Source organism: Miniopterus natalensis, chromosome 18, assembly GCF_054644295.1.
Source record: "Miniopterus natalensis isolate mMinNat1 chromosome 18, mMinNat1.hap1, whole genome shotgun sequence".
In the NCBI taxonomy this organism is placed as follows: Eukaryota; Metazoa; Chordata; class Mammalia; order Chiroptera; family Miniopteridae; genus Miniopterus; species Miniopterus natalensis.
Genome location: NC_142098.1, coordinates 36,220,429 through 36,233,759, shown reverse-complemented (window position 1 = coordinate 36,233,759; position 13,331 = coordinate 36,220,429). Strand labels below are relative to the sequence as shown.

General features: G+C 41.6%; 1 protein-coding gene and 1 non-coding gene across 6 annotated transcripts; both read right to left on the bottom strand.

Annotated features, from left to right (window-relative positions):
* Positions 1-1,647: 1,647 nt before the first annotated feature.
* On the bottom strand, positions 1,648-10,902 carry LOC107542244 (uncharacterized). 5 transcript variants are annotated; one of them, XM_016219508.2, is made up of 5 exons: positions 10,045-10,902; positions 7,608-7,680; positions 6,949-7,010; positions 5,452-5,578; positions 1,648-4,168 (listed from the first exon to the last, which is right to left on the bottom strand). In XM_016219508.2, the coding sequence occupies exons 3-5, from the start codon at positions 7,006-7,008 to the stop codon at positions 2,049-2,051; spliced, it is 2,307 nt and encodes a 768-aa protein (XP_016074994.2). In that variant the 5' UTR covers positions 7,009-7,010; positions 7,608-7,680; positions 10,045-10,902; the 3' UTR covers positions 1,648-2,048. The 5 variants fall into 5 exon arrangements, with proteins under 5 accessions (XP_016074994.2, XP_087682880.1, XP_016074993.2 ...); XM_087826754.1 differs by having other exon boundaries at positions 5,452-5,624; positions 6,949-7,680; XM_016219507.2 differs by having other exon boundaries at positions 6,949-7,680.
* Positions 7,368-7,470, bottom strand: LOC148091065 (small nucleolar RNA SNORA28). Its single transcript, XR_015716086.1, has one exon. It is a non-coding gene; the product is annotated as a small nucleolar RNA SNORA28 (small nucleolar RNA).
* Positions 10,903-13,331: the final 2,429 nt, after the last annotated feature.

Here is a 13,331-nt window from a genome sequence, read left to right as displayed (position 1 = left end):
AATCCTGAATAAAGAGTATATGAGAGATTTTGTATAATTTTTACAGAAAGGCTTAAATTATTTCAAAACAGTAAGTGTAAAGAAATTTGGGGTTTGGGAGGCTGGGTGAAAACACATTAAGTACAAATTGGCAGTTACAAAATAGTCTCTGAAATCAATAGAGATATATTTAAAAAAAAAGTCTCAGGGATGTAAAATACAGCATAGGAAATATAGTCATTAATATTGTATTAACTAGGTACGGTGCCAGGTGGGTACTAGACTTATTGGGGATCACTTCTTAAGTTATATAAATGTCTAACCACTATTCTGTACTCCTATAACTAATATAATATTGAATGTAAAAATTTTTTTTAAAAATATGATCAACTAGATTGGGACTCAGCAAACTACAGCCTGTGGGCCAAATCCAGCCTGCCACCTGGTTTAGTATGGACCATGAACTAAGAATGGTTTACACACCCTGGCTGTTATGGTTCACTGGTGTTGGCCCTGACATGAAGGGTCTCAGGTTCAATTCCCGGTAAAGGGCACGTACCTGGCTGCAGGGTTCGATCCCCAGCCCCAGTTGGGGCACATGCACGAGATCGATGTCTCTCTTCACACTGTTTCTCTCTGTCCCACTCCCTTCCACTTTCTTTAAAAATGGCAAGATACCCTCAGGTGAGGATTTAAAACCACACAAAAATAACAAAGAATGGTTTCTATGTTTTTAACGGGTTGGGAAAAATGAAAATATTTCATGCCTAGCTGGGTAGCTCAGTGGTTGTCTACCTATGAACCAGAAGGTCATGGTTCAATTCCCTGTCAGGGCACATGCCTGAGGTTGTGGGCTTGATCCCCAGTAGGGGGTGTGCAGGAGGCAGCCAATCAATGGCTCTCATCACAGATGTTTCTATTTCCCTCTCCCTTCCTCTCTCTGAAATCAATTTTTTTAAAAAGTAAAAAAAAAAAAAAAAAATTTATGACACCTGAAAAATATATAAATTCAAATCCCACCCGGCCGGGCGTGGCTCAGCGGTTGAGCATCGACCTAGGATCCAGGCAATCAGGGTTTGATTCCCGGTCAGGGCACATGCCCAGGTTGTGGGCTCGATCAATGACTCTCTCATCATTCATGTTTCTCTCTCTCTCCCCCTCTCCTTTCCTCTCTCTGAAATCAATAAAGATATATTTTTTTAAAAAACCCACAAAAAACCCAAATCTCATTGTCCATAATAAAGTTTCATTGGAACACAAAAAAATGCAAAAATCTCACCATTTAGAGGTAACTAGAATACCTACCTAATGCATCTGTACCTTTTTTAAAAAAATGTAATCACATGAAAATCCCATGCTTTGTTTTCCAGATTAATATATTCTGGACATCATCCAATATATATATGTATACATTTTTTAATGTCTACTGATTTCAGAGAGAGGAAGAGAGAGAGAGATAGAAACATCAATGAGTCATTGATCAGCCGCCTCCTACTGGGGATCAAGCCCCCAACCTGGGCATGTGCCCTGACAGGGAATCAAACCATGATCTCTTGGATCCTAGGTCAATGCTCAACTGCTGAGCCATGCCACCTGGGCTATATTCCTTAATTTTAATTCAGTATACCACATGAAATAAAGCAATCATATTTCATACGAGTCCTTGGCTAGAGGTAATTTTTAGTCATTTTATTTTATTCATTTTTCATACTTTTCAGCTTTAGTAAAAATAATGGTCACTGTAAATACATAGAAAATGATAATGGGAAAATAAAACACTTTCCCTGATTGCCCCCAAACTAGCTTGTTTATGGCAAATATCCTTTCTACACATTCTCTTTTGGTATGTACTCAAATATCACATCAATTGGATTTTACCAAGAGGGTTACATATTTATGAGTCCTATTCCTGTTACTCTGGTTCTATGTCGTCATTTTCATGGATTTGTTCAATTCCAACTGAAGAACCCCCTTGTCACTCTCAATACTTTATAGTGTTTATCCCCAGCATGGACTCTCCAAAAACTAAATGTACCACCTGACTGAAGTCATTAACACGTTTCTTGTTCTTAAAGATTCTTGCCAGAGTGGACTTTCTGATGAAATGTAAGACTTGACCGGTGATTGAAGTCCTTACCACACACGTTACACTTGTACGGCTTTTCCCCAGTGTGGACTCTCCGATGGGCCTGAAGACGTGAACTCTTACTGAAGCCCCTACCACACTCCTCACATTTAAATAGTTTCTCCCCAATGTGAACACTCAGATGTACTCTAAGATTTGAGGGGAGACTAAAGGACTTACCACATTCCTCACACTTATGAGGTTTTTCTCCTGTGTGGACCCTCTGATGATGGCGAAGATTCAAGCTCCTACCAAAGCTTTTCCCACACTCCTCACATTTGTAAGGTTTTTCTCCAGTGTGGCCTCTCTGATGGTATATTAACTGTGAACTGTACCTAAAGCCCTTTCCACAGACATCACATTTGTATGGCTTCTCCCCAGTGTGGACCCTCTGATGCGATTGAAGACCAGAGGACTGACTAAAGCCCTTACCACACACAGCACACCTGTATGGCTTCTCTCCTGTATGGACTCTCTGATGTACCCGGAAATCTATGGCCTGACTGAAGCTCTTCCCACACTCCTCACATTTATAGGGCCTCTCTCCCAAGTGGACTCTCTGATGAGCATGAAGATTTGATCTCCAACTGAAGCCCTTCCCACACTCCTCACATTTGTATGGTTTTTCCCCAGTGTGAATTACTTGGTGCAGTTTAAGATTTGAACTATAACTGAAGTGCTTACCACACATATCACATTTGTATGGTTTCTCTCCAGTGTGGACTCTCTGATGGGCTTGAAGCTTTGAAGACTGACTGAAGCCCTTCCCACATGTTTCACATTTGAATCGTTTCTCCCCAGTGTGGACATTCTGATGGACTTGGAGATTTGAAGCCTGACTGAAGCCCTTCCCACACTCCTTACATTTGTAGGGCTTCTCTCCTGTGTGAACGCGGAAATGGATGTGAAGATCTGTATTACGAGTAAAGCCTTTCCCACACACCTCACATCTGTATGGTTTCTCTCCAGTGTGAACTCTCCGGTGGCATATTAATGGTGAATTGTGACTGAAGCCCTTACCACAGACATCACATTTGTAAGGTTTCTCCCCAGTGTGGACCCTCTGATGTATGTGGTAATGGGCGGCCTGAGTGAAGCCCTTACCACACTCCTCACATTTATAGGGTTTCTCACCCCTGTGGACCCTCTGATGAACACGAAGATTTACACTCCACCCGAAGCCCTTCCCACACTGCTCACATTTGTATGGTTTTTCTTCAGTGTGGACTCTCTGATGGCATTGAAAATTTGAACTCTGACTAAAGCATTTACCACACTCCTCACATTTATAAGGTTTCTCTCCAGTGTGAGTTCTGTAATGAATGGTAAGACCTGTGCTGCTACTGAATCCCTTGCCACAGCTGTCACATCTATAGGACTTTTCTCCTGCATGATTAGAGTACGAATGAAAGGAACTCTTATTGAAGCAATCACCGGAGTCATGACATTTAGCAAGTTTCTCTCCTGGGGGAATCCTCTGATGAGTCTGCAGGTGTGAGTTCTGAGCCAAGCATTTCCCTCCTGGGTGTATGGTCTGGTGAGTTAAAAGCACTGAGCTATAACTGAAACCCTTTCCACACTCACTGCATGGATGGAGTTCCTCTCTGCAGGGCAAATGCTGACTGAAGCCATCGCTCATGCTTTTACCACAGTCATTAGATTTGTACGATTTCTGTTCTGTGTCAATTTTAATATGATCACTAAGTGGTGATTTCTTCATGAAGGTTTCACAGACACGCAGGTTATTTTTCACATGAACTTGGTTGCCTCCACTCTGATTCTGTGACTCATTTGGGTATATATTCCCACGAGAATCCTCGACATTGAAAAACTCTTGATTTTCAACATAACAGGGGCTACCTCTTTCATAGTTCTCTATATTGTTCCCACTTTCAGAAACCTGATCAGAATCGCCTTGTAGTAACTGGGAACTCTCCCTCTGAAGACACCTGGTTAAATCACTTGCAACCTGTTTCCAGAATTGCCAGCAAGATAGCTCTTCATGTGGAAAGTACTTCAATGCAACTTTTCGAAGAGTCTCCACCTCATTTTGACTCTTGCTGCCTGTAACAAAAAGCAACATTCCAAGATGAGGACAAGTGAATGCTTTGTTGCGAAATGTCAGGATTCATGCTCGGACCACAGGATGAGGCCTTCATGAACCAGGGCAGGGTCATCCCTGCACGTTGTCCATCCTTTTATTGCGTTCCCATGCACGTGGAAGCAAAGAGAGGAGTCGTCAGGCTCTTACCCACTATGTGTAAAGGTGACCCATTCAGAACTGTAAGTCTAATATTTAACAGGCAAGCTGAAGCCTGAAATGACATGGCTGCAGTGCAACAAAGACAAGCCCCATTCCAACCTACAGTGACATCAATGAAAAGCCTACTCACCTTGTCCACAGTACTGTTATGACCAGTGGGATTCTACCTCATTAGGCTACAAGAACTCAGACTGTAGGCATAAAATAGGATTTTAGGTCCGTGTAGAAATTATCTTCCAAGAGTAAATTTGGGAATGGTTGGAATAACAACATTGATCATGAACTGTAATAATAAAGAAATTTAGATCATGACCTGGTTCATGTCTATATATACATAAAATTAGATTTAGCCATTGTCTGTTTCCATCGAATTTCCCCCACTCTCACACCACTCACCAAATGATCAGTGTAGCCTGCAATGTGAGCAGGCAGGTCTTGATAAGGAACGCTGATAGACTGAAACAGAGTAAGGACAGAAACTATTTCATGGGGGGAAGGTAATGCCAGCACAGGGCGGGCAAAAGTAGGTGTATAGCTGTTCGTATGGAAAAGCTTTAACTCAAAAGAATGTCACTCACAATTGTAAATCTACTTTTGCCCACCCCTGTACAATGTGCTATGTTGATTCCATGATCCATCAATGGGTCACAACCATAACTTGAAAGACAAAGAATAGAAGCTAAGCTGCCCATTTATAATTTAAAACAGGGGTTCTCAATAGAGGCACTGTTGATATTTTGGACTGGCTAATTCTCTGCTGTAGGAGTTTGTCTTGTGCATTGGAAGTGGCTTAGCAGCATCGATAGCCCTGGATGCTAATAGCACCCCTCCTCCAGTCATGACAATCAAAACTGTCCCCAGACATTGTCAAATGTCCTTGGGGGGTGGTGACAAAGTCACCTCTGGATAGAATTTTTCCTGAGCAGAAGGATCAGAAAAATCTTTGCCTGTAGTCCCAGGGGTTAGAAAAACTGTGTCTTCAAGGTCAGGGAACTGCTTCAAAAGGTCCAACGCTCTGAACAACTGAGGACACAGAGATTTTCAAAGGGGTTGAGATTCAGTGTCAGAGAGCGCCTGTCCTTACCCACTGAGACCAGGTTCTGGAAGTTCTCCAGCATCACATCTTGGTACAGCTTCCTCTGGGATGGGTCCAGCAGCCCCAGCTCCTCCTCGGTGAAGACCACAGCCACGTCCTTGAACGTCACTGCCTCCTACAACACCAAACACACTCCACCTAAATCTCGCAAAAATGGTCCACTGGAAGAAGGCAGCATCAAGAAGGGGAAGAGGATTACCAAAAAAACTATGGCAGTTTTTAGTCCCAACAGCTGTCCCTCTCTCACTATCTCTTCCCTACCTACCCACAAAGCTTGGGCTCCATCACGATTTTCAATATATGCAAAGTTCACAGGCCTTCTGCAACCCTCCAGGACAGGTCTATAGCTTATAGCTCTTCCTCTGTGCTTTCAAGGCCCATGCCTTGTCTACCTACTGTAGCATTCACAGCTGGTGAAGGAACAGGCTGGGTTCAAATGCCAAGGTATTAATAACAAGATGTTGAGCAAACTCCTTAACCTCTAAGGATCTCCACTTCCTCTTCTCTACAATGGTGTCTAAATTGAAAGGTGTCTGAAAGGATTAGACAAGTGAATATATGTAAAGTAGTCAAAACGGTGCCTGGCACATAACAAATACTTAATAAACTTGAACAACTGGTATCATTATAGTCCTTTTCATTCAATTGGGATTGCACAGTATAGTATGCCTTAGAACTAGCCATTAATCTTTAATCAACACAAACGTATAATAATTATGGATTTTTACTTATAATTAATGCTGCAAAGATCCTTTTACAGAGATCTTAGCTAAGAAGTAGCAATTGCAAAGTCATAGAATATAAACTTAAAAATTTTGAAAGCAGAATGACAGATTTCCCTCTTAAAGTTTTCCTAAGTCACCTTTCATGTGAAAGAGCACAAATGTCCCTGAATCTCTAGACTCTGACCAAATAGGGCATTCCATTTAAAAAAAAACTCTTTGACAACTTAAGTGAAATAAAGTTATTATTAACATTTACACACATTTAGTTATTAATGATCATTATTTTTTACATAAATTTACTTTCTTCTTTTTGTGACACTTCCGTTCATTTCTTTTACTCATACTTGGGTTTTTCTTTATCTTACTAATGGGTCTTTATCTTACTAATAATAAGAACTGTCAATATTAAGCCTTTATCTAATACAGATAAGTATACCCCATCAATTCTAATGTTGCAAACGTACAGGTATGAGTGCACATGAGAAAGGGATATGGGAAAGTGAAAACAGCTAGTTTGTAAAATAGGGTAGTAATAATGGAAATTGTTTTTGTCTACTTCAGATTTCTATTGTTTTTTTCAAAGATCATTTTGTGAAATAATCAAGACAAAATAACACACACACACACACAGTCTGGAACACAACATGCACTCAAGATCTGTTGTTTTCCATGAACTTTTCCAAGGAAGAGAAGAAAGATGTGCCTAATCTTTGAGAAATAAAATCACATTTTAGGAGACAGAAAGGAATGCTTTACTTACCTGAAACTTGGTCATTTTTTCCTGCTTCTTCTGGGGAAGGTCAGAGTCCTGAGATGGCATAACTGGGGAAAAAGAAGCCATGAGACACAGGCCAGGGCTGCCATGAGCCCATGTGGACCTTTGCAGGAATTATGCAAGAGCAATTCTACTTCCACATACAGCTTGATAACAGAGCATGGAAGAGACTATAGCTGCTAATGGATCTGCCAGTCAGGAACCACTGGCCAGTGAAACACCTGCACAACCAAATGCAGTATCCCTTCTATAAGGATATCTGACCTCAGGCATAGTAAGAAATAAGAGGCGTTACAACAACACAAAGGTTAAAAAAAAAGTGGGCTCTGGGATCAGGGTCTAGGTTTATTTATTTATTTATTCTATTTTTTAAATTCTTATTCTTTTTGTTTTTTTAAAAAAATACTGTCTAAATCTATATAATGGCTTGTCTCATAGAGGAGCAAACACCGGAATAGGTTAGATTTTGTTGCTACAGCAAGCTCAAATTGTGTCAGACAGTTAGGGGCCTACGTTTAAATCCTGGAAATGATCCTTACCATCTGTGTAACAGCAGGGGAGTTAACATAACAAAACAAAACCTCTCTGGCCCTCACTTTGATCATCTGCACAATGATAGGATAAGAATCATATGTCACACCCACCTCATACAGTTGTTCCTAGAACTAAATGAGTAGATGGAAAGTTCTAAGAACCAGGAATCCCTTTTTCTTGTAGCTACAAAAAAGCAAACACTTTGCATCATAAACTGTACATATGCTTCTTGACTTAGGGTGCAGTTATGTCCCTATAAACACACTGTAAACTTGAAAATATCATAAGTCAAAAATGCAGTTAAGCCCTGGTTGGAGAGCTCAGCTAGTTAGAGCGTCACCCTGATATGCCAAGGTTATGGGTTCAATCTCTGGTCAGGGCATATACAAGAAGCAACCAATGAATGCATAAATAAGTGGAACAACAAATCGATGTCTCTCTCTTTCTCCCCCTCTCCCCCCTCCTCTATCTCTAAAAATCAATAAATAAAAATGTTTTTTAAATGCAGTTAATATACCGAATGTACTGAACATCATAGCTTAGCCTAGCCTACCTTAATGTGCCCAGAACATTTACATTAGCCCACAGTTGAGCAATTATCTTGAGTTTCATCTCAAGAGTAATTGCCTTCTTCTCTTTCCTCTCACCAGAAGCAGGAGACACAGATAGGCATTTTATAGATATGTCAGGATGTGAAAACACAAAACACAATATCCAAAAAATGCTAGCAACACAGCTAAGAGTTGTATCTGCTGCTGCAGCAGCATCATGAGAGTGTGTTATACATCATATTGCTAGTCTGGGAAAAGATCGAAATTCAAAATACGGTTTCTACTGAATGCATGTCACTTCTGTATTCTCGTAAAGTCAAAAAATCCTAAGTAGGAACATCATAAGTTGGGGACCACCTGTATTTGCAAATGTCCTTTTCAACAAAACAACTAAAAAAAGACCTGAGACTTCATTTATTATTGCTCTCTTATGAAAGTGAACTTTTAATCTCTGGAAGCCCGAATTCTTACTTAAAATTTCTTCTTAATTAATAATTTGTTACCTAGCTAGTAACATTTTATTGACACTACTATTAGTTTTCTAAACAGTGTCACTTTGGGTCAGTTCACTTAATGAAGCTAGAAAAGACTATTGGTAAAAAGCCTTTCATCCTATGTGCATGGAGATGATGAAAAACACAGAGCAAAGAGAAAGGTACAAAAGAGAAGTCAAGAAACATGGAAGACATATTGAGAGGCCCTAACATCTGTCTAGGAGGAGTGTGAAAAGAGAATGGGAAAAAATGGCAGAGAGGTCCTGTTTCAAGAGATAATCACTGAGTTCATAAATAGAAATTCTGAACAGTACAAATAAAAATGTACTCCTAAACAAATTACAGTGAAACTCAGGAATGCAAAGGACTAAATAAACCTAACAACAACAAAATCCTTAAAGCTCCCCCAAAGAAAATATAGTTTACCTAACAGAAATGAACATTGGACTGAATCAGGAAAACAGAATGGAGATCTAAGACAATCGAATAATGTCTCCAAAATGAAGAAGTAACTGTCAACTTTAAATTCTATGCTCAGCTAAATGATCATGGATTTACATGCGGGAGAAACAACGAACGACATTTTAGCTGAACGTAAATGAAGAAAGTTTATGACTAAGTGAACTCTGAAAGAAGCAATGGTAAGAAAGCATTTGTAAATATGTTTGGTAATACCTTTTTTAAAAAACGCCCAAGAACGATTAGACAAATTTGAAGGGTGGTTATAATAAAAAAGTATACCTATAACCTTTATAGCCTGTCCTACAGCTAAACAAGGAGGTGGTGGGTAGCCCTTATCAAATTTCAAGTACACTTCTAGTCTCTACATTTTTCAGAATGAAAACACATGCCAATTTAATTCAGTATTTGAGATGATCGTTTTTAAACATTAAAAAAGTAACACAAGCCCATATAATTTCAAAACCTCTCGGGAGCAAATAAAAGGAAATGAACTGAAGACAAGAGAGAAAAAGAAATGCAAGACATAGTAAATTAAAAAATATACATTTAAAATATGTGTGAGTGGTGCTAATACACACATATTAAGAGGAGAATTAAGCATTCTCAGGTTTATTCAACAAATCTTCGAACATTTTCCGACTTGTCATTTACTGAGTGAAAAGGGAGTGTTTGCGAGTGCACCTGGGGCGGGCCGTGCGGGGCCCCGGTGCCTCCTTCCTCCCCCGCCAAATTCAGGGGCGGTGAGGGAAAGCGAGAGGTGGGCCAGTGCGATTCTGTGTGTCCCCAAACAAACTGCAAACGGCAGGGACACCCCCAGGCACTGGCGCGGGGCGACTCCGTGCTTCCTTAACGAGATGAAAACGCAGCCAAGCTCGGAAGGAGCTCGCTCGGCGGGAGGACGACGGGAGGGCCCCGGCCTTCTCTCCCTTCTTCGGGGAGGGAATGACCTGTACCCGGCAGCCAGTGGCACCACCGTCCCAAGCTCTGGACGCGCACTGTCCCACTGAATTCCAACCGCGGCCCTCCCCCGGCGCCGCTACCTTCGCCGCTGCTTTACAGGGGAGGGAAGTGGAGCGCGGATAACACACTCGCCAGAAGCCGGCAGGACGGCAGGAGCGGCGCCGCTCGGTGAGCGAAGCACAGGAGCTTCCGTCCCCGGCCTCTCGGCCTCTGCGGGCGCCCGCGGCTCCTCCATCCCAAGGCGGCCGCCTAGGTAGCGGCCAGTCCCGCGCTCAGGCCGACGAGGCTCGGAGGGGCCCTGGGGCAGCAGGGCCGGCTCACCTCCCGGCCGGAGGACATGGTGCAACCTCGCTTTCCGCGGCCGGAAGTGCCTGCGACTCCTCGGCGCTCCGGAACTACACTTCCCAGAAGACCCTTGTTTCCCGACGGACTTGGGGAATACATTTCCCAGAAGCCCCAGAGGGGGGGAAGAACCGAGTCGGCCCCGTTAGAGCTATTAAAAAATAGTAAAAATTCCCAAACTCTCGGAGTTCCAGGCGTACGAGCCTGCAACTTCCAGAAGTCCCTTTAGTGGCTTCCCGCCATTTTGCCGGCCTCAAGCAGTTCTCTGAGGCCAGTGGAGTTTAGCTTCTTCTCATTGACAAAACGTGACAGCAAATACTTGACGTCAGTCTTGTAAGTAACAGATCACTTGATGGTTTACTGGTAGGGTTGTACCCACCACTACCAGAAAAAGTAAAAAATGATAGCCCCTATTTTGCGTTTTACACACTTTTTAGATAAAAGAAGAATAGAAGACCAAAAAAAATGCAACGGAGGCAGAATACATCGGACATTTCCACTTCTGTTAGTAGCACAGCCAGATAACTCGGAACTTGCCTGTTGAGGACAGCTAGATACTCTGAGTGAAAAGACAAGCTTCGGCAAAGACTTGCACAATCAGTTCTCAAAGTGAAACCAGAACAAACTGTGTCTGTGCTGCCTGTCGCTACTCGAGTCATTAAGTAGAGATGAGGCTGAATCTTTGAGGTGCTGTTACTCAGATGCTGGTGATCTGAGACAGCAGCAGGGATAGCACCCTGAAAAACCACTCTGGCATTTCAGCTCAAGCCAGCCATTAAATAGGATTAGAAGGTGGGAAAGAATCTAAAACTAGGTGAGCTCCCAGGGTCTGTTTTCTATAATTGTCCTCATAAAGATTAGCCCCTAGACATTGTCTCCCATCAGGCATGTCCTGTCCTTAATCTGCTCGCAAAATGTATCTTATTTCTGAGTGATGGAGCCATCTGGACTTCAAGGTCGATTATCTTTAGGACTCTGTTTTTCTTCATGCAACATGTCCTCCACAGTTCCCCAGGGTCTGTAAGAAAAAAATCTCTTATTGATTAGTCAGTGAATATCTATTAACCAACTGTGATTCTATTCTTAATGGGTACCTTTTCCCTATCAGAAGCAATAGGGCCATTGAAATCATTCCTCAGGAAATTTAGGGACTTGAAAGATGAACACGTTATTGCTAATTAGATAAGCAAGGTCACTGTATAGAATATTATTATACCCATCACAATATATATTTGCATTTTTCATTTACTGAACATATAGTCCTTATTGTTATAAACAACTATCGCCTATGGAGCATGTAGTGTGTGCCAGGAACTATTCCAAGCTCTTTAGACACTTCTTCAAAACGTTTTTAGGTAAATACTGTTGTTTCCTCTGTTTTAGTTTAGGAGCCACAGACAGAGGTAAAATAATTTGCCTGTGTTACAAAGTTAGTAAGTGCTAAAGGCAGGTTTCAAAATCTGGCATTTGGTGACCAGAGCTTGACTGCTAATCACTACATCTCATTCAATCAACATAAACAGCATGTTTAATTTCAGTCATTTTTCCTTCCTGATGCCAGAGAGATATATCCTAACATGGAAACTCAATTTTTTTCACCTACTTGTTTTCCCAGTCCTTAAGAGAAGATACAAATGCTTTAGTAAGTCACACAAATAGGAATCTTCCATATGCTGGTTCTCTCTTCAAATCAATTTCCACTCTATGTCCAGCCATAGTGAATCACTTGAACTTCTACAAAAAGCCTCCTTGCATCTGTTCTGCTACATCCTGCTGCTCTGTTCACTTCTAAGTCAGAGTCTTCATCCATAGCCTAAATATTACCTGCTCTAGGAACACTTGTTGTGGGCTTTCAAATTGCAGACTAATAAAAGCAAGGTGCAATAACAAAGATTACATACTTGGAGTCAGCCTGCTGAAATTAAAGTCCTTTTTCTGCCAGTTATTCTCTGAACTCTGTCCCACTTTTCATTTGTGAAATGAAGATGAGAGTTGATATGAGAAATGAATACACACACTTAAAAGCACTGGAAACTGCTTGCTTTAGGTTACTAAAACATTAGCAATAATTGTTAATTATTCAAATTTGAATGCTGTGGAAAAACTGGTAGATCCGGCATCCCACTAAAAGTGAGATAAAGGATCACTAAACTCTGTATTATTTCCTTTTGTTTCCTAAATCCATTTTAGGAATTCTGAATACAACCTGAGCTGCAGGCCATTTCAGGGTTTTAGGTAGCTACACTAGACTCAAACACTGAGTGCTAAGCACAATGTAAAGAATGGCCAGCCTGCTGGGTGCTAAGCACAATGTAAAGAATGGCCAGCCTGCCCAGGCGGTGTGGCTCAGTAGTTAGAGCGTTGGCCTGTACACTGAAGGGTTTCTCTTATTTCCCTTAGGATGAGGGCCATGGTCCTGCTGGCTCCCAGCTTAAGCTTGGGCAGTCCCAGGCTTGGAGGGGCCCCAGGGATTGAAGACTCATGTACTACAGGTAATAGGGCATGCTGTAAGAACAGAATCACAGTTGATTAATAGTTATTCACTATATTATAGATTTTTTTTTCTTACAGACCCTGGGAAACTGGAGGGTGTGTCGTAAGAAGAAAAAAACTGTAAAGATAAAAGTGGCCTCAAAGCCCAGATGGGTCCATTACTCAGAAAAGATAAAGTGGCCTTGAACACCAGATGAGCCCATCACTCAAAAGAAGATACATTTTAAGAGCAGGTAAAGGATAGGACCTGTCTGAAGGGAGATGGTGTCTCAGGGCTAACCTTTACAAGGACAATTAGAGAAAAGAGACCCTGGGAACTCAGTTTTTAGATTTTTTTTCTACCCTCTAACCCTATATAATAGCTGGCTTAAGACATGATGTCAGAGCAGTTTCCCAGGGTATTGTACCTGCCACTCTCTCAGACTGACTACTTGTGTCTGCACTTACATTAAAGTAATTTTAAACATCTTGCCAATCAAAGTAGATGGCCACACAGGCCTGAGTCCCGTCTCGAAATAGCCAGTCAGCAAGA